This window comes from Pimephales promelas, chromosome 11 (genome assembly GCF_988280905.1).
Source record: "Pimephales promelas chromosome 11, fPimPro1.hap1.1, whole genome shotgun sequence".
Taxonomy (NCBI): Eukaryota; Metazoa; Chordata; class Actinopteri; order Cypriniformes; family Leuciscidae; genus Pimephales; species Pimephales promelas.
Genome location: NC_142779.1, coordinates 36,220,399 through 36,242,205, shown reverse-complemented (window position 1 = coordinate 36,242,205; position 21,807 = coordinate 36,220,399). Strand labels below are relative to the sequence as shown.

Genomic DNA, 21,807 nt, shown 5'->3' with positions numbered 1-21,807 from the left:
CCATCCATCCATCTATTCATCCCTCCTTCCATCCATTTATTCATCCATCCATCTATTTATCCATCCATCCATCCCTCCCTCCTTCCATTTATCCATCTTTACATCCATCCATATATTCATTCATCCATCAATTCATCCATCCCTCCCTCCATCTTTACATCCATCCCTCCATCCATTCATTCATCCATCCATCCATCTATCCATCTTTACATCAATCTTTACATCCATCCATATATTCATCCATCCATCTATTCATCCACCCTTCCATCCATTTATTCATCCATCCATCTATTTATCCATCCATCCATCATCCATCCCTCCTTCCATCTATCCATCTTTACATCCATCCATATATTCATTTATCCATCAATTCATCCATCCATCCCTCCCTCCATCCCTCCCTCCTTCCATCCATCCATCCATCCATCCATCCATCCATCCATCCATCCATCCATCCATCCATCCATCCTTACATCCGCCATATATTCATCCATCCATTCATCCATCCATCCATCCATCCATCCATTGGGTCACAGTGCTGAAGTGTATCCCTCCATCTAGGTCAGATAATCCTGGTTTCTGTAATAACTGTGAGTGGTAACGAGCTGTGTGTGTGTGTGTGTGTGTGCTTCTGGTGTGTGTGAACAGAATAATGGGGTGTCCTGGAATGATCTTTACGGGGCGTTTACAGAATTTAACACTAACATGCCCACAGCGAGTCCCACACACACACACACACACACACACGTCTCTGTCGTCCATGAAGAGGGGGATTGGTCTGTGTTTCTGTCAGGAGAGGAGTTATGCAACCGCTGAGGAGACACGAGCGCATGATGAGGACACGGACATCATTTACATCATTCATCCGGCCTACACCTTCTCTGATCTGAGATTAAGATGCAGACGCAGCTATAAGTACGCCATGCTGTGGCTCTTTCAAAACTGACCGGTGACTCGTTTAAAGTCATACTAAACTCAGACAGAAACTGAACAGGCGGATCAAATCAGCTGCATTCAGCATTAAAAGAAACACATTTATATTTTCAAGGCCTCATTAGAAACAGCAAAAGTGCTGATATCTTAATAATCGATTTATGCATCCATTTATTATTAATTATAAGCATCAGTTGATTAAAGTGCCTCCATTGTACCCCTTATAAACTGGTGCACTGATAAAACGCTAATCCAGGAATCAGATGCGGTCTTCATTGTGTTTACTGGAGCTGATAATGTGTTTTAGGAACAGTGTGGTGTTTTGTAGAAAAAAGGAAAATGTTATTCATATTAAATATTTAATTAAAATATCTATATTAATTCTAATTATTAGGATAATTGTAAATGTAGGGAGGTAAAATAAAGAAAGAGAGCGTCTCCGTTTCCTGATTCTCCCAGCGTTTCCCAAGTCTGATGTCATTTCCCGGGGGAGCAGGCGGCAGCTGTGCGCGGGTGATGATGTCATCGGCGGGTCTGCAGATGCTGTTCCCGGCACAACAGCAGACTTTACAAAAGCTAAAGCAAGCGGCCACCGAAAAACAAACAAACAATACAAGAACAAATGTCATTCAAACATCGGAAGTTGTTGTTATGAATGAACCTCATTTAAATGTTAGTTTGTAACATATTTCGTCTGTTTCGTCACTCACCAACACTGAAAACAAAAACTACGTCTTAGAGAGCAAACGTCTGGTCTGAAGAATGCATTGGCTATTGATCAAAATGATGACTATCCCAGATTATAAATGGGAACAGTTGCAGCAGGACAGAGAGTGAGTGAGCAGTGATTGGGATGATAACGCTCCCTGGAGTGTGTGTGTGTGTGTGTGTGTGTGTGTGTCTCAGCATGCGAGCCGCTCCCTGCTCCACACAGCTCAGCTCTGTCTGAGTGAGGTCATGTGATCCGCAAGCTCCGCCCCTCGGGACTGGGATGCGGGAACACACCCAGTGCTGCAGGATCAGCCGGAGGACGGACATGAGATGCGCTTTAAGATTAAAATGATCATTGATATATTTCAAATAATGTACATTTCCCACGATACAATGGGGCAAAAGGGAAAACCTGTTGTTGTCATGCAAAACACTTTCCCCTCTACAATTGAATTTTTTTTATTTTATTATCAATTTTTTAATGTTAAATTTAGTTTAGGAATTTCTTTATGTGCTTTTGTAATTTTATTATTATTCTTATTTTTAGGTTTAATTTATATTGTTATTTATTTTAGTTTTCATATATTTCCAGTTAACATTTATTTTATTTAATTTTAGTGATTCAACTTCAAATTTTAGGTTAAGGCAACATTTACATTTTAAACAAATTTTTTCATTTTATTTGATTTGAGATTTATTCAAATTAACGGAACTGTTTTAATAGTTTTAATAAGCAATAATAACCATGCTACACCTTTTATAATTTGTATGCCAAAGGGTGACTGTTTTTAATGCAATATTATAATGTAATAATGTACATGTAATATTGGGTTATTATACTTAATGCAATAGCTAAAATTAAATAACAATTAACTCTACTTTTAACACATTTATTAATTTAGGTTTATTTTAATTTACACACACAACATATTTTTTTTAACATTCTAAGTGTATAAATAAATGTATTATGAACTAACTCATTACGTACACATTAAATTCAGTGAGCCCGTTATCATAAACTGTCATTTTGCTCTTAATTAAGTGCAATTTTGTGTATAAATATCTGAACTGAAATATCTTGCTGATCAGTTTATATGCCACACTGGAAATGAAAGGTCAAGTTGAGCATGTTGCATTGTGGGATACAGTATCTCAACCAGTGTGATCTAGTTGCACATTTTGGGAAATCTGGGCATTCTTTCCATAGATGCAATTCAAATATAATGCACAGTATGCAGTATACCTGCATAAACCCCCTTAATCCCGAACAAGCAGATACAGAAAGATTTCTAAAAGCCTCTCCTTCAGTATGGAGAGACTCGTTTAGCAGTGAATAGTTTGATCAAATGAGGATTTATTTTAGCTCTTTTCTTCTCTGCGGAACAAGAGTGAATGTGGGCGGGGCTTGATTTGGATTGGATGGGTTGTGGTCTGCTATTGGTGGATCTGATGTGAGTGACAGGTTATAGCCCCGCCCTCGTCACCACAGACGAGATGCTGCAAGAGGAAGTGATTCTGATGCAAGATTTGCACAGATTAACCATTAATAATAAATACTGCAATATTCATACAGAATAAAATAGTAATTAATCGTGCTCTTTTATACCTGTGACAGTAACGCACAGTAGTTCCTTCACCTCATCAGACAGAGAGACTGAGGCGGTGATCAATACACATCACAGTCATGTGACCCCGGAGAACATCCTGCAGCTAATGCTGACGGTTAACCTGATAAAGATGCAGCTCTTCTAATGGCGTGCTGATGCGGGATCATGGGATACTCCAGTAGTTTGAGTTCTTCAGGCTGATGATGATGTGTTTCACACACTGACCTGGCCGTCTCACTGCTGTGGAATGAGGAGAACGTCAATGGCATGGCCTTGTGTGTTTATCTCTAACGTTTTTAAATCTCGTGGCATGGTCCATTTCATTCCATTGAAAGGCAGATGTGCTTCATTTCGCGAGGCATTCGCAACAACGCAGCCGCGATTGCCAGACATATGGATGATGTCCGCAGATCTATCACTTGTTTAGCAGTTGCTCAGTAAACAAAGATTTTTAAAGTGTGTTGTAATTCCAGCATTTGCTAAAGTGCATTTATCATCATGCAGTGCAGACGTTTATGAGACATGTGTTTTGCTTAAAAGTGAATCTTAAAAGGAAAATCAATTGCTCACCTTTAAAGGTGCATTGCGCAACTTTTCATGTTAAAAATAGCCGTTTTCTAACCCATACATGCTTAAACAATCGCCTGATGGGCTGAATGAGCCCTTCTCTGATCACTGCGATCGCCTCTATAATCCTGTACAGTGAAATATATAAGAGGGATTCGGGCTCGAATCGGAGACTGGGCGTGACGTCATGCGCGTTCACGCTCGCCTGGCTATGTCTGGCAGGTTCGTGTAGCTATTCGCCGCCGTTCTCCGTATCAGAGAAGACCACTCGAGCGACACAACTCTAGTCAGCTTTCCACAAAAGTAGACGATGGATTCAAAGGGGCTGTTTACACCTGGTCACTTCATGCGTTTTCTGTGATCGGATAGCTGTAAATGCCCTCCGAAACGCATTCGAGACGGATTTGAATCCGATCGCTCTTGAGGACGTGGTCTGGGCCGCATTCCAGACGAAACTGGACAAGTGTAAATGCATCTGGCTGTTGAAACCAAGCTATAGGTTATGTCATGTTATTTTAGTCATATATGACGACGCGCATCACCTGAGATGAGCAGCTGAGCCCCTTCATCAAGTCAGCGCCGAAATCTATCGCAAATCAAAGTGAAAGTAAGTCGCAGACGCTTAACACTACCATCTTCATTAAAAGTAAAGAAATGAACTGATCTTGCAGGCCTGTTGCCGATCTCTCTTGCCGTCTTTGCTGATTTCGAAATTAGCCGATGATAAATAAAATCCAGCTCATATCTGTTGCTTTCGGTGACGTGCACTTCATTTAATCTGTATATGGCGCGGAAAGAGACCGGCTTGTAGCTCATTACAAACCCCAACGCAAACTCCACGTGAGACAGAAAATAAAACTTCTGTCTGTCCAGTGCCAGGCGTCGGAATAAGACGAGAGTCGACATCGGGAAGCTTTCAACAAACGGAGAGATCTCCGGTCGGCTCTAGGGCTCAAACGGGTCCTGTACAAAGTGATAACTGAACGTGTTTCCATAATAATTCTTTCATAAGTGGATACAGTAAGCACATGGAGATCGATGGAAACAAAAACCGAAGTTTTCTACTATCCCCGTTTCCCCCTCTCACACACATAAGTGTGTAATTTACTCGAATGCCTTTCCTTTCATATATTTTAAATGACTTGCAGATTTATTACTGGATTACCTCATTATGACTGTAACAAAAGATGTGTGCCGCACAGTGTGCTCCCTAGGTTATAAACAGCTCGTGCAAACGTGCGTATGTGTGTGTGTGTGTGTGTTCCTCCATGAACGCGCACAGCTCTGGTTGCAGTTTCGCTTGTCGCCAGAGGGGGCGTAGTTCTGCAAAAACTCAGAGACTTGCGTTTAGCTCCTTTAAGCTATGTATAGTGAATTGCAGTGTTAAAGGAGTAGTTCACTTTAAAAAAAATAACTTTTGCTGATAATTTACTCGCCCCCATGTCATCCAAGATGTCCGTGTCTTTCTTTCTTCAGTCGAAAAGAAATTAAGGTTTTTGATGAAAACATTCCAGGATTTTCTCCATATAATGGACTTCAATGGGAACCAAACGGTTCAAGGTCCACAAGGCAGTTTCAGTGCAAACTGTTCAAAGGGCTTTAAACGATTTCAGACGATGAATAAGGGTCTTATCAAGCGAAACGATCGCTCATTTAATAAATAAATAACAAAGTTTAAGTTTTATAAGCTCAAATGCTCGCCTTGCTCTGTTCTGTAACGCACTCCTGTTCGAACTCGTTCATCAAAATTAAAAAATCTTTTTCCGAGTCATTTGGTTCATTCGGCGAAAGAAACTAACGAATTGATTCGGAAAAAGATTTGTTCATTTTGTTGAACGAGTTCGAACAGGAGAGTCACGAACGTGCATCACAGAACAGAGCAAGGCGAGCATTTGAGCTTATAAAACTTAAACTTTGTTATTTAAAAAAAAATGAGCGATCGTTTCGCTTGATAAGACCCTTATTCATCGTCTGGAATCGTTTAAAGCCCTTTGAACAAGTTTGCAGTTTTTACTGAAACTGTCTTTTGGACCTTGAGCCGTTTGGTTCCCATTGAAGTCCATTATATGGAGAAAATCCTGGAATGTTTTCATCAAAAACCTTCATTTCTTTTCGACTGAAGAAAGAAAGACGTGGACATCTTGGATGACATGGGGGTGAGTAAATTATCAGCAAATTTTTTTTTTAAAGTGAACTACTCCTTTAAGGGCCTTGCACACTTGAGTCTGAAATGTTCGTATGCATTTTCTGGCATTCGTGATTCGGTGGCTCTGAATTGTCAAACTCCATTCGAACTGCTTGAGATGCGGATGCGGAAATCGAAAAACGCAGAAAATCCAACCCGATCTGATGTTTTTTGAGGCAGTGTGCACACCTGATTGACACAACGTGAGGCCGTATTTATTTTTTAACGTGGGGAAATTTCTGACGTGAATTTCAGTCTCAGTTTGGAAGGACCAATATGATAGAAAGTGATTTTTCACTAATATATACAACAGGATCTGCATTTTCATGGGTTTAAATAAAATGTTGTTATAAGATACAATAAAAAACCCTCTGTGCATCAAAACCACTTCTTTCCTGGTAAAAAATAAACTTGATTTTCAAAGGTCAATGAATTTGCGACAGCTGAATGTAACATTTTTGCCTAGCTAAACATACCAGTATTTAAGCCACAAAATCAACTAAATATAATAAACAATGCATTTTATAATGACCATAGTTCAACTTCCCCCTTCACGCACGTTATCACGTCCGTCAAAAACTGAGGCTGGCGTTCGTTTGGAATAGTATAACTAAAAAAATCCAATAAAAGATGAGAAACACTTAAAGGGCGCATATCATGCAAAATCCACTTTTTTAGCCCTTAAATGCATTTTGTTGTATATTTGTGTTTTATAAGTACAGAAAAGATGAAATTATTCTCTTCAGGTGATTTGTTTATATCTTCATATTCTGTTTTGGTCATATTTTTCAACCTGTTGAGATTTTTCTGTTTTCTATGACGTTTTTTGAGCAAGTGCGTCACCGTCTCCTTTTTATTTAAAGGGGCCGCTTTGAAACGGGTCGCTCATCAGAAAAGGGGCCTGTGGAGCTATAATAATGAGGAATTCAGACCCAAGCATTGCAGTTTCGCTTTATATAGACCACAACGGTATGATTTATATGGAAAAATGAATGATTTAAAAGCATGATATGTACCCTTTAACTTCTTTGCTCCGTTTAATCGCCCGTCAGCAGATTTTGACTCTGATCTTCGGAAAGGTGTAACACACCAGTAATTATGAGCAAACGGGAACAGGTTTGCTGACATGGGTTTGGTGTGGGAGCTTTGACTGGTTCTCAGGTGTGGGTGGATGAGGTTTACTGGACCGGATCAGCATATCCCACTCCCAGGGCGAGGAGCGATGGGCTCTGAGATCAGACGGACGGCCCCTGCAAGTAGTGTTGTGCAAGAGTGGAAAACACTTGGTGAATGTCCAGAGGTCACGCTTATTATAGAGGGAAAAAAACTATTGCAATTTTTCTGAAAGAATTGCAAGATAAAATGCAATTTACACACACACACACACACACATCAAGATTTGCTGTGCTTGTTTGGAGGACTGAATAATTTGGCCAAAACTAATTGCATATCATTATGGCTGTGAAATGATGATAATATTTCACGCTTCACTCTGAAACACACAGTGCATATATTTATTTACTTCAATCGCAGCGTTTGCTATTTGACAATTGCGTCAAGTCATATCGTGACACACCCCTGATCATCTGTAATGACACTGAATGTGCTCAAACCTGTGTATTGTGAGCTTTGATCATGAGGTTTCCAGATATTTCACGGCGCCCTGATGAACATTGGCACAATAACTGGCACACACACACCAGACAGCAGGTGATGACAGCAGATGTGTGTGTTGTTCTGTACATGGCACTGCTGAACTGCATGCAAAGTCCTCACACACTGACCGAGGACAGAACATGTGCTTAACCAGGCGGAAACCTTCAGGTTACACATTACTGTAAACCTCAGAAACCCCTTGTGAAAACAAGATTTTCTGCATGAAAATTGTGCCAAATGCAGAGAAGTGTGTGTAGTGTTTTAAAAAAAGTGTGCTTTAGAAGTGCAATGTGAGTGTAAAGCAGAACTGGTTCAGGGGTTGTGCATGCGTTACATGTTGTGCTTATTGTGTCTCAAGTACCGGAATTTGTGTGTAAATAATTGAGAAAAACTGTAAAATGAATGTTAACTGAAATAAAATAAAATCTCAACTACTTGCCAAGGCAATATTTCTTACTTTCATTTAGTTTAACTTGGACTAAAATAGCTAAAACTACAATAATAGATGTAATATAACTAAATATAATATAATATATAACTAAAATAAAAATGTATAAAAAATATATAGACACAATGTCAACAAAATGCAACACAATTAAACTTTAAAATAAAATGAAAGCAAATCTAAATAAAATCTAAAATCTCTTTTTTGCATTGTGATCTTATTTTTAGAATAATTTATAGATATTTTTTTTCATTGCAGTCACTGAAAGGAATGGAAATTAAGATTAAATTAAAAAAACTAAAATGTCTAAACGCTATAAAAGTGCTTAAAGGAGTAGTTCACTTTTAAAATAACCTTTGCTGATAATTTACTCACCCCCATGTCATCCAAGATGTCCATGTCTTTCTTTATGGGTCTTTCGAAACGAACGAATTGACTCGAAAAAAGAATCGTTCATTTTGATAAACGAGTTCGAACAGGAGAGTCACGAACGCGCGTCACAGAACCGAGCAAGGCGAGTATTTGAGCTTATAAAACTTAAAACTTTGTTATTTATTTATTAAATGAGCGATCGTTTCGCTTGATAAGACCCTTATTCATCGTCTGGAGTCGTTTAAAGCCCTTTGAACAGTTTGCACTGAAACTGTCTTTTGGACCTTGAACCGTTTGGTTCCCATTGAAGTTCATTATATGGAGAAAATCCTGGAATGTTTTCATCAAAAACCTTCATTTCTTTTCGACCGAAGAAAGAAAGACATGGACATCTTGGATGACACGGGGGTGAGTAAATTATCAGCAAAAGTTTTTTAAAAATGAACTACTCCTTTAATTGCTAAAAAAATGTATGTTCATCTAAATAGTTTTCATTTTCTTTATGCAAAATGTAGAATTTAGATTTAGCTGGATAGTTGACTAATCGCTTAAGCTGTAAGTGGAGATGGAGATACATCATATACACACTTATACATCATATAACAACATGCTTTTCAACTTAATCTTTTCCTCTGAATGAAAAGGTCAGTGGCGGTCAACTGAATATGTTGTTTATCTATGATTACTGCATCGCTTCACTTTTCAAGGCACACATGCTGCGTCCTGATGCTATAGATTGTTGTTTAAAAGCTTTACTGGATATTGTAACTTGAATACTCAAGGCTTTTGCAGATATCATGCGATAAGCGTCTGATTTGATGTGGGATGCGTATCAGGCATGTCAAACACATCTCTTCGTCAGTGAAGCGTGTCCTTTCTGCACCACAAAGGCTTTTGAAAGACATTTTACTGATACATATATTAAAAAATACAAAAGAAACCTTCAAACAAGCTATTCAGCAACACTTTCTGTGCACTCCTGTACACACACACACACACACACCAGGAACACCTCATACGCCTCTGTGATTTATGAAGCGTAATGTGTTTCTAAGTGATCTGAGGTATGGCAATAAAACCGCTTTAGTCACTCTTGATTATTGCGTGTCATCAGGCACGGGCTTGTTTACTTTCGCACAGACTCTGAGTTGGGAAGTATTAAATAAACTGTAAAGAGTCATGAAGCGCCGAGTTGTAAAATGAGCTATTTATGAGTGCGAGTGACCTTTAACTCCAATTTAGCCTAGATATGGTCTCAGTAAGTTTATCTGAGTTTTATGGAGAGTTGACTCATTGGGACAGTGTGTGGAAGAATGCTGTGATTGGAGAGCACATGTCTCTGTCCTCCTGAAGGGGGCGCCGTTCCCCTGCTGGTTACATCACTACCTCGTTCTTCAAGAACGCCTCTGCCTCAAGATGTGTGTGTGTGCCACTAGTTTATTTAAATGCGAGACCAACGAACAATTGAATCATGGAAGATCACAATAAGAATACACTGTAAGTGTAACGTTTCTTGTGTAAAGTTGATGATTTATGTGTTAAAAGAACTTTCTCATCAATGATTATTATAACCAGTTACTAATGCTTGATTCTCATTGATGATTTATTTATTAACTCTGATGAAGCAAGTGTTCGGCTGGTCATGTGATCTGAACATGCTGACCTCATGACATTGAACAGATTTTCTTTCTTTTTTTTTTCTTGTAAATTGATGTTAATTTTATGTTCAACTTTTTTAATGAGTAAAATCATTAAGCAGACGGGGCATTGCTTGGCAAACCTGTTTGGAAACTGCCATTATGTTTTCCTAGTGTTGTCGGCTGTGATGTACAATAGTCTAAATGTCACATTAGACACGTTGCGAGTGTCATTTCATGTTAACTTTAATGACACTGGAATAATACACACAATTGTTCTGATGATCTTGCGGTCATTCATCTGTAGTGCTTCCATATTTTAAAGAGCATTACGTCTAGACATCTCCTCATCGATGAGATCAGGACCCGTCCCAGTCTTTACACACGTCCCAGTCTTATGTCTTTACACATGTCCCAGACTTTACACACGTCCCAGTCTTTACACACGTCCCAGTCTGATGTCTTTACACACATCCCAGTCTTTACACACATCCTAGTCTTTACATGCATCCCAGTCTTTACACAAGTCCCAGTCTGATGTCTTTACACACATCCCAGTCTTTACACACATCCTAGTCTTTACATGCATCCCAGTCTTTACACAAGTCCCAGTCTGATGTCTTTACACACATCCCAGTCTTTACATGCGTCCCAGTCTTTACACAAGTCCCAGTCTGATGTCTTTACACACATTCCAGTCTTTACATGCGTCCCAGTCTTTACACACTTCCCAGTGTGATGTCTTTACTCACATCCCAGTCTTTACATGTGTCCCAGTCTTTACACAAGTCCCAGTCTGATGTCTTTACACACGTCCCAGACTTTACACACGTCCCAGACTTTACACGCGTCCCAGACTTTACACAAGCCCCAGTCTTTACTCACGTCCCAGTCTTTACTCACGTCCCAGTCTTTACACACGTCCCAGACTTTACACACATCCCAGACTTTACACACGTCCCAGACTTTACACGCGTCCCAGACTTTACACAAGCCCCAGTCTTTACACGCGTCCCAGACTTTACACACATCCAAGACTTTACACACGTCCCAGACTTTACACAAGCCCCAGTCTTTACACACGTCCCAGACTTTACACACATCCCAGACTTTACACACGTCCCAGACTTTACACAAGCCCCAGTCTTTACACACGTCCCAGACTTTACACACATCCCAGACTTTACACACGTCCCAGACTTTACACAAGCCCCAGTCTTTACACACGTCCCAGACTTTACACACATCCCAGACTTTACACACGTCCCAGACTTTACACAAGCCCCAGTCTTTACACACGTCCCAGTCTTTACTCACGTCCCAGTCTTTACACACGTCCCAGACTTTACACGCGTCCCAGACTTTACACACGTCCCAAACTTTACACGCATCCCAGACTTTACACAAGCCCCAGTCTTTACTCACGTCCCAGTCTTTACTCATGTCCCAGTCTTTACATGCGTCCCAGACTTTACACAAGCCCCAGTCTTTACTCACGTCCCAGTCTTTACACACGTCCCAGACTTTACACACGTCCCAGACTTTACACACGTCCCAGACTTTACACACGTCCCAGACTTTACACGCATCGCAGACTTTACTCACGTCCCAGACTTTACACACGTCCCAGACTTTACACACGTCCCAGACTTTACACACGTCCCAGACTTTACACGCGTCCCAGACTTTACACACGTCCCAGACTTTACACGCATCGCAGACTCTACTCACGTCCCAGACTTTACACACGTCCCAGACTTTACACACGTCCCAGTCTTTACTCACGTCCCAGTCTTTACTCATGTCCCAGTCTTTACACACGTCCTAGTCTTTACACACATCCCAGACTTTACACACGTCCCAGACTTTACACAAGCCCCAGTCTTTACACACGTCCCAGTCTTTACTCACGTCCCAGTCTTTACACACGTCCCAGACTTTACACACGTCCCAGACTTTACACACGTCCCAAACTTTACACGCATCCCAGACTTTACACAAGCCCCAGTCTTTACTCACGTCCCAGTCTTTACTCATGTCCCAGTCTTTACATGCGTCCCAGACTTTACACAAGCCCCAGTCTTTACTCACGTCCCAGTCTTTACACACGTCCCAGACTTTACACACGTCCCAGACTTTACACACGTCCCAGACTTTACACACGTCCCAGACTTTACACGCATCGCAGACTTTACTCACGTCCCAGACTTTACACACGTCCCAGACTTTACACACGTCCCAGTCTTTACTCACGTCCCAGTCTTTACTCATGTCCCAGTCTTTACACACGTCCCAGACTTTACACACATCCCAGTCTTTACACACATCCCAGTCTTTACACACGTCCTAGTCTTTACACACGTCCCAGACTTTACACACGTCCTGTAGTCTGATGTTTTTACACACCCAGTCTCACATGGACTGATGGCACTGAAATACTGACTGCACACTGTAAACTGCCTCAGATTCTTTTTTTAAAGAAAAAAGTATGAATTATAGAATTATAAAAATTACAAACTGTGGCTTTGTCTATAGTTGTGTTTGTCTATGTTGTTATTCATTCAGGATATCTTTCAGATATCTAATAAATAATAAAAATATGTGTTAAGAAAGACTCAAAAGTGCAGAACTTGAAGTGGTGGGATAGTGTGCTGCTCCAAACAACTGGTAAAAGGTTTGCAGAAATAAAACTTGTAAAATGCCCCAAATAACTGCTTATTATTTTTTGTAGAGTAAACATCGACACATAGATGAATTCTTAAGCAATATGACTACAGTTAATACAAACGGCAAAGTTTAGGAATTGCAAGCATAGGTACATTTTCTCTCATTGTTGTTGTCTGTGTGTGTCCAGTTTTCTGTAATGAAATGGCAAATCTGGTTTTAGTTTTAATTTTTATCATTTAATTGATTTATTTCATTTTGGCATAAAAATGTCTTCCGTATGAAACGATGTGTGATGTGAAAAGCGACATACAAAAAAAAAATACAAAATGAATTGGATTGTATGGAGACGAAAGAAAGTCAGACAGGTTTGTAAATGATGACAGATCCCTTTAATGCAAACGCCACTGGCATTGATATTCAATTTGATCGTCATTCCCATAAATAACTGAACTCTGCGTGTACGAAACAGGGTTAAACACTGTGAAGGAACGAACCGCTCATTATTCCCTTAAAGAAACAGGCCCGTTCATTGCTGTGTAGAGCGTGTGTGTGTTGCTCATCGTGTCCTCAGAGGCTCAGCTTTGGGAAACTCACCGCAGGGAGCCGTCCTTACGTAAAGCGGAGCCTGCGCTGGAAAACCTGACGGGACTCGTTCCAGACGCTGTGAAGGAATACTGGAGGACTCACACACACTCTCGCCTCTGTAGACATGCACAGCGCTCTGCTGGAAGAGTCCCGACTCACACACACTCTGGTGTGTGTAGACATGCTGGAAACACCTGAGCCGGGGCGGATGAGGAGAGGCGCTCTGCTGGCGACGCTCATGTGCTGCATGGGTCAGTGTTCCTCCGGGCTTTGCTGAAGTCCGCAGGTTTTAGCTTTTTTTCCACATCTCAGAGTTTATCTCTGTCGGCGCTGACGGGTTCAAAGTGCGCATGTTTGGCTGCCGGTGGGACTCGGACACGCTCATGCTTTGCTCTCTGGTTATTAGAGGTGTGGCTGTTGCTCATGCTTGGGATTAAAGATTAGAACAAACCCCAATTTGTCCTTGAGGTTTGACAAGGGCTGCGCTTTACATGGATGTCGAGGTTTTACCATATTGATTAATTGGCGGATTTTAGAGACTACTTTAATTCAGTGGTGTTGATCCATGTTGGATATATATTGGCTTATGCTTGATTGTGCTTGCTTTTCTCCTTGATGATTACATTTTGAATGCCAAAAAAATATCACCCCAAAATGAAAAGTCTGCCCTCACGTTGTTCCTCGTACGACTTTCGCACAAATTAAGATATTTGTGATTTAAATCTGAGAGCTGGATCACTCCTCCATAGGCTTCTAAGGGATCGAAACTTGCCGGCACAGAAAAGTTATTAAAGACATTGTTAAAATAGTCAGTGGATCAACCTTAAGATTATCAAGCGATGAGAATACTTTTTGTGCGCAAAAAACAAACAAAAATAACAACATTATTCAGTTCTTCATGTCCTTCTGTGTGGGCCTCGAGTGTAACAGCGCAGCAGGCTCACTATTGGCCGGCGCTGGTCTTGTGTGTGTGATATGTGTGACGTACAACGTTGACGTTTTTTGTTTACTGACAGAATTTTTTTTTTCGATATGCTTGTGTCTATTAAACCATTGACAAAATCTGATCCAGAGAGAGCAGTTGTCATGTATAGGGATGAAACGGCTTCACAAACACTCTTTTCAGCCGCACTGTATCGTTATTTCTGTCTTACAAATATTCAAATTATCACAGAAGTACTGAGATAAAAGTTTAAAGTTCAGATGTAAACCCTGTGTGTAAACAGAGCAAATAAATAGAGCAAATCACATTTTGAAAGTAACTTGATGCTTTAAATAATGACTGAATCGACTACATCGTTACACCAGTAGGTGGCGACACGTGACTGTCAAAACTGTATTTGTCATTGAATCATTCATTCAAGAAGAGATCCTTCAAAAACGCTGATTCATACAGTAATGAAACAAGTGTTTATGAGTGAGTTTTTGAATCATTTACTCAGCCGTTTTGAAAAAATGATTGATTGATTGATTTTATTTGACCACTTAAATATAAAAATATTAAAAAGGAAACTGTTTCATACATTAAAATCAAATACAAAAGTAGTCAGGGATAACGCAATAAAGCCCGAAGACTTATTTCCATTGTGGTCCCTGATTCATTTAGTTGATTTAAATGTTTTAAAATTTTGCCAGAACCTCTAGTAAATTACATGTTATTTTGTTTAGTTTTCTGAATCAAAAAAAAAAAAGAAAATTATGATTCTCAATTTATCTAGAATCGTATAGCTCAAATTTAGCGACACTGTGTTAAATGTAATATTTAGCAGAACAGAAATAGAGGTAATTTGTTGACACTGTACATAATGATGTTTTCATGCCTAAATTAATTTTAAATGATTTGAAATATTTATATTTTTTATTTATTAGATGACAAATTAGTGTTGTTGTTGTTGTTACGTTTATTTCATTAATTTACATAAAACTTAAAATGTAGTTGAAAAACTAAAATAAATGAAAATTAGAAATAAAAATAAGTGAAATGGTCTATTTTGGTGTAAAATTACCAAAATCCATAACAAAATTACTAAAATTTAATGCAAAATAAAAGCAAATTAAAATGTTTAGTTAATACTACACTCTAAAAAATGCTGGGTTGTTTTAACCCAACTTTGGGTCAAATATGGACTAACCCAGCTGTTGGGTTAAATTTTTACATTACATTTTTAACCCAACATTTCGGGTTTGTCCATATTTGACCCAAAATTGGGTTAAAACAACCCAGCATTTTTTAGAGTGTATAATAGTAAATCTAACACCAAAATATCACTGCACACAGTATAGCATTTATTGTTGCCCATATTTGCACATCAGCTATGTTCTGATAATAAAATTCTCAAATTCAGCTTGTTATGCATTCTGGTCCTTTTTAAACAGGTTTTGAATGGAAAAATATCCTTTTAAGTCTCACTGGGGTGGACACCAAATCCCAGATGACGTAGCTGTGAAATAAACATGACATGTCACATCGCGCGGTATCTGCATAGGGTGGGCCTACTCTGATATTATTCAAAGATCAACAGTCTGTCATTAGTCTTTAGTCTGCCACAAAAACAACATTAAAATCATGAACTTGCATGACATTGTGAAAAACAACATCAATGACTGTTTTAAGTAACAGTGCGTAAATCAGACCTTTCAGACCAAAACATCACAGACCTTGGTGTGTTTTATCTGACCTCAAGGGCATCCAAGATGTAGGTGTCTTTGTTTCCACAGTATTTTCAATTTTTATATTTTTAGGTCAAACCGTTCTTGTCTGTCTATCATATAATGGAGGTCTATGGTCACCACCTCAAAGAGCAGCACAGAGAAGTCTAGATTAAACATGATTTAATGACTCGTAAATGAAAGAACACATTGATGGCCTAAGACACGAAACGAGCGGTTTGTGTGAGAAAACCAACAGTATTTATAGTGTTTTACCTCTACCTCGCCACGTACAAGTGATCAGTTGGACGTGGCTGTGGTTACAAGAGGTAAAAACGATATAAATATTGTTCGTTTTCTCACACAAACCGCTCGTTTCGTGTCTTAGGCCATCAATGTGTACTTACATTTACGAGTCATTAAATCATGTTTAATCTGGACTTCTCTGTGCTGCTCTTTGAGGTGGTGACCATAGACCTCCATTATATGACTGACAGACAACAACGGTTTGACCTAAAAATATCAAAATTGAAAATACTGTGGAAACAAAGACACCTACATCTTGGATGCCCTTGAGGGCAGATAAAACATACCAAAAATGAATTTCAAAGTGAACTATCCCTTTAAGAGACGAGTCCTCTCACAGATGAGCGGTCTGTGATGCGGCCGTCTGTTGCCATGGACACAGCAAACACAACACTGTGGTCGGGAGGGCTGTGTAATGGAAGCAGGAGTTGCCCGGGATTCAGTCTTTCTCTGTATTTAGCTTTCCAGAACTCTATTAGAAACATCACAACTTCAGAAAACACAAATATGGGACAACCGTGGTTCTTTACAGGAAAATTAGGGACACTCAATATATTTGTACTGTATCATACATGTCCTTTCAGGTTCATATGTGTTTAAAAGATATTAAACACATTTGTTTTGCTTAAACTATATATGTTCAATTTAATTCTAAAATTAATTTAAGCTCACAACACACACAAACCATAGTTAAAAATAACAGCGTTTATCTGAAATAGAAAGCTTTTGTAACATTATGCACTGCATTTGAAATAAATTAAAGAAATAATAGCCCATTATTCAGCAAGAACGCATTAAATGAATCAAAAGTGACAGTAAAGACACGTAAAGTGAAGCCTTCAAGTGACTGGAAAGAAAGTGAGGCTTCGTTTTTCATGATCACATGTGTCTCTGAAAACAACACGCGCTTCACGAGGAATTGCGTTGCGCTTTGAAGATTCAGTGTCAAATCTTACTCTGTACGGCTAAATCTGGCACATTTACATTTGGACATTGTCCGTATGTTCATTAACCCTTACGCTGCATTAGGGACATTTTTGGTCTTTTGCAGTTTAATTTCTTTGACCATTTTGGCTGTTTTAATGCAAATGGTATGAAATTTGGCAAAATTGTGACTTTTTGGATACATGTAAAAAATGTGATCCCATTTTGCAAAATATGTATAACACACACTGTGTAGATCAAATAGTAACACTCAGCACCATAAAGACCAAAAATGGCCCATTGAAACCCATTAAAACGTTGTTTAAATCTGAGGCTGTCAGTAATACATTAAAACATGATTTTTGCACAAACATCCTTTCATTTTGAAGCAAAAGCATTATATTTGCATTATATAGTGATGACGTCACTACATATTTATTCCCTATGGGTGGAAATGCACCTTATTTTAGGCAATAGGCAATGTTTAATAGGTGGCCATTTTTGGTCTCTAACGCGCTAAGTGGGATTTTTTGCAAAGTGGGACTGTGATAATCCAAATCTAAAGTTTTCTCTTTGCATTTAGTTTATTGAAAATAATTTAATTTTTGTGTTTTTTCCTCTTATACAAATCGATGGTTTCGCAAACAAAACTGGTAATTAAAGGGTTAAAATCCTGAAATTGAATACATTTTTGGTAGTTATGATGAGGACTGATGCTGATTAAAAGATTTAACTTGGCAAAAGTGGAAAATTATAATAATATATAATATTTTAGGCAATGTTTAATATGTGGCCATTTTTGGTCCTTAATGCACTCAACGGTGTTAAAAATCTAATGCAGCACAAGGGTTAATGTGCATTGTTCCTTAATAAATAAACAAAAAAAAAAAATGAACATCACTACAACTGGATATAATGTCAATGCTACATTTATTCTGAAAGCAGTCCTAACATTAATCCTCTTGTTTTTCAGATGAAAGAGACCGAGTCCAGAAAAAGACTTTTACAAAATGGATTAATCAGCACCTCTTTAAGGTACGTCTGCTTCTCGTGTGTGTATATGGCATCGGGTGGTGTAAACAAACAATTAGAAATGTACGAACAATGAACTTGGAGAAGGAAGGGGTTAACATAAGTTGCTTTAGTAACACTTCATTAGTTCTTCAGGTGTGCCGAAGTCTTCAGGACATTTACAGGACAACCCATAATAAATGTTAGATCATATGATCAGTTTATTAAGCGTGAAGCACATGCCTGAACATCCCATAATATGCAGAATATACCTTTTCTTCTATAACAGGTATAATATTACTCAAACCTGTTTTACTTTCAGTGTTTTCCATACTACCTTTTCAACTGTCTGCAAAATGTTTGGTATTCATTTAGACTTTATTTCTAGGCAACAAACTTATCCAAGATGGCAAGTGACGGCATGTCCGGCGATTTTCAATTTAACACACATCTGCAGTCAGACAGAATAGACTACATAGAGAGCTTTGTTTTTATTACTGTCATCATAATTACTGTCAATAAGGTAGCAAGATAATTCACCATAAAGAAAAAAACAAGTAATAACATGTTGGATAATTTGATATGATGATTATTATAGTTCTGCATGACTTGAGTAAAGTGTTCAGAGAGGATTATTATATATTAGAGGTGTAATGGCACATGTATTCGTCTCGGTACTGACATCACGGTCCGATTCATACAGTCAGATGATGAATGCTGTCAGTCACAGGCGATACACACTCCAGTCCAGAAGGGGGCGTGCGCGGTAATGCAACGCTGTTTGCTAACCGCCACAACGAGCAGAAGAAGAAGAGATGATCCACGTTTAGATGGCACACAAGAGCATAGATATCCGCTGCTGGCGTCCACATTGGCGGCCATCTTGCCACAGTCAGCTCGCTCACTCGTAACACTGGGTTTTAATGGTGCATGCACTTTTTAAATTGCCATAACTTGCTCGATTTTATACCGATTTTTAAACGGTTTGGTTTGTTATAAACGTCAGAGATGTAGTTATGACACTGCACACTTATCAATAATTATAACCATGGACTTCCATATGAAAATTACATTGAACAGAACAGATAGGTCCAATGAATATACACAATATGAATATATACAGTGATTTTATGACAACTGATCTTTTGTTTAAATTACAATCTTTGTGGATGTGGTTGTAGTTATTATCTGGCTAATAACAAGAAGCTGTGAGTGAGATCTAGTAGCAGCTAATGTGCGTGTTTTTATGTAATTTATGTTAAATCAATATGTAGGCTACTAAAACTTCTGCCTCTCATGTAAGATTGCTGGGTTGCAACATTAACACTCACAGCTTCTTGTTATTAGCCAGATAATAACTACAACCACATCCACAAAGATTGTAATTTAGACAAAAGATCAGTTGTCATAAAATCGTTATTGGTGTCAGTAAAACCTACATAATTGAACAGCTCGATTAGCCGTGATACACAACTACGCTGCACGATTAAGTCGTTTTTCGAAAAGAAAAACTACAATTTCAACACGTTCAAGCATCCAGAATTATAGCCACGCTGATAATGTTTGTAAAAAACCAAACCGTTTGTAAATCCATCAAGATTTCAGCGAGATAAGAGTGTTTGTGTTCGTGCTGTTCACTCATCTTACATCAGGAACCACAGAGCCCACCAGAACGCTTGCCTGTGACAAGATGGCCGCCGCCGGTGATGACGACAGACATCGACCAGTTGCAGCTGACCAGACAAAAAATCATATCAATATTTTTCTTCCACTTTTATTTATTTATATAGCACATTTAATAGCAATGTTGTTGCCCAAAGTGCTTCACAGTTACTGTAACTAAAACCAATACAAATATTGTATAAAAACACGTGTCAAGCCTGGCAGATGAAGGCATGACTACACACTCTTAGACATGCCCCGACAAATACCCTTAACTAAAAGCTAAGTTAAAAAGATTTTGTAAGTTTTTCCAGCACAGACATCAGTATTATTACAGATTTTACAGTATTGGAGTCACCTCTACTACTGATATTTGTTATGCTGACTAGCAGCTCATGGTAAAGTGTGACGGACTGACCCAGATCCCGAGTTTAAACATCTATTTTAGTCATGCAGCTGTGGATGCTGGGAATTATGAACGCGAGGAGGACCTGGGTGAAAGCAGGTCAGTAAGGCAGGGAGTGTGTGGTGTTCAGGATAACTCGTCTGTCGTTAGCCAGCGTCTCACGGGAGCGCTAGTGGGAAACGCTACAATCCTGAATGTGTGTGTGAGGGATAAAAGAGCTTTCAACACAGCAGAAGGGATGATTCATTGTGAAACACATCCTCTTACAATGCTCAAACATCATTCCTGAGGACTCGTTTGACTATGAGTAAATGATTAACATCTGTTCTTGTTACTGTTAGTGCAGATATGAACTGGTTTGGCGTTTGCTGATGATCTTAAACGGGCCTTTTCCAAGCGCACTGGTGTCTCAGTCATAAAACGAGTGTTTGATCAGGTCCAAGTTTTTATTAATCGCTTCGGCTCAATTCTCAAGTGAGACTTTTTCAGTTCAGATCTCTGAACAATTAGTTTCTTATTCACTTCAGATTTGCATTTTTTATTGATTTAAGCAAATTGCATGTGCTTTGTCACGTGTGCAAAAGAGTAAGTAAAATTGTCTACAATTTCCACAATGACCAAATGCATTTGGCTTGTCAAATATGTTCAAATTTTCAAATATCATTCCCAGTGAAAGATCCCCTGCGAGTCCTTAGAGGACACTTATTTATGACATGATTGTCATAAATTATCCTGTAAGATAGATAGATAGACAGACAGACAGACAGAAATATAGATAGATAGATAGATAGACAGACAGACAGAAATATAGATAGATAGATAGATAGATAGATAGATAGATAGATAGATAGATAGATAGATAGATAGATAGATAGATAGATAGATAGATAGATAGATAGAAAAATAGATAGATAGATGATAGATGATAGATAGATAGATAGACAGACAGACAGAAATATAGATAGATAGATAGATAGACAGACAGACAGATAGAAAAATAGATAGATAGATGATAGATAGACAGACAGACAGACAGACAGATAGAAATATAGATAGATAGATAGATAGATAGATAGATAGATAGATAGATAGATAGATAGATAGATAGATAGATAGATAGACAGACAGACAGACAGATAGACAGACAGACAGAAATATAGATAGATAGATAGACAGACAGACAGACAGACAGACAGACAGACAGACAGACAGACAGACAGACAGACAGACAGACAGAAATATAGATAGATAGATAGATAGACAGACAGACAGATAGAAAAATAGATAGATAGATGATAGATAGACAGACAGACAGACAGACAGATAGAAATATAGATAGATAGATAGATAGTGTCATGATCCTGGCTCGTTCTCTGTCCCCCCCTGCTGGTTATTCGTTCACTCACTCACCCACTTGCCGCTTTCACTTTCATTACTGACAGCTGTTATCACTTTTCATTAGGCTCATCTCTCTCCACCTGTCT

General features: G+C 38.8%; 1 protein-coding gene across 6 annotated transcripts in view; it reads left to right on the top strand.

The window, feature by feature from the left end:
- dst (dystonin) overlaps nucleotides 1-21,807 on the top strand; it is a 302,233-nt gene that overhangs the window by 24,493 nt on the left and 255,933 nt on the right. For all 6 annotated transcript variants that reach the window (XM_089117354.1, XM_089117353.1, XM_089117352.1 and 3 more), the window contains one exon: nucleotides 18,218-18,279. In XM_089117354.1, the coding sequence (XP_088973480.1) occupies nucleotides 18,218-18,279 (62 nt within the window). The remainder of the gene's footprint in view (nucleotides 1-18,217; nucleotides 18,280-21,807) is intronic.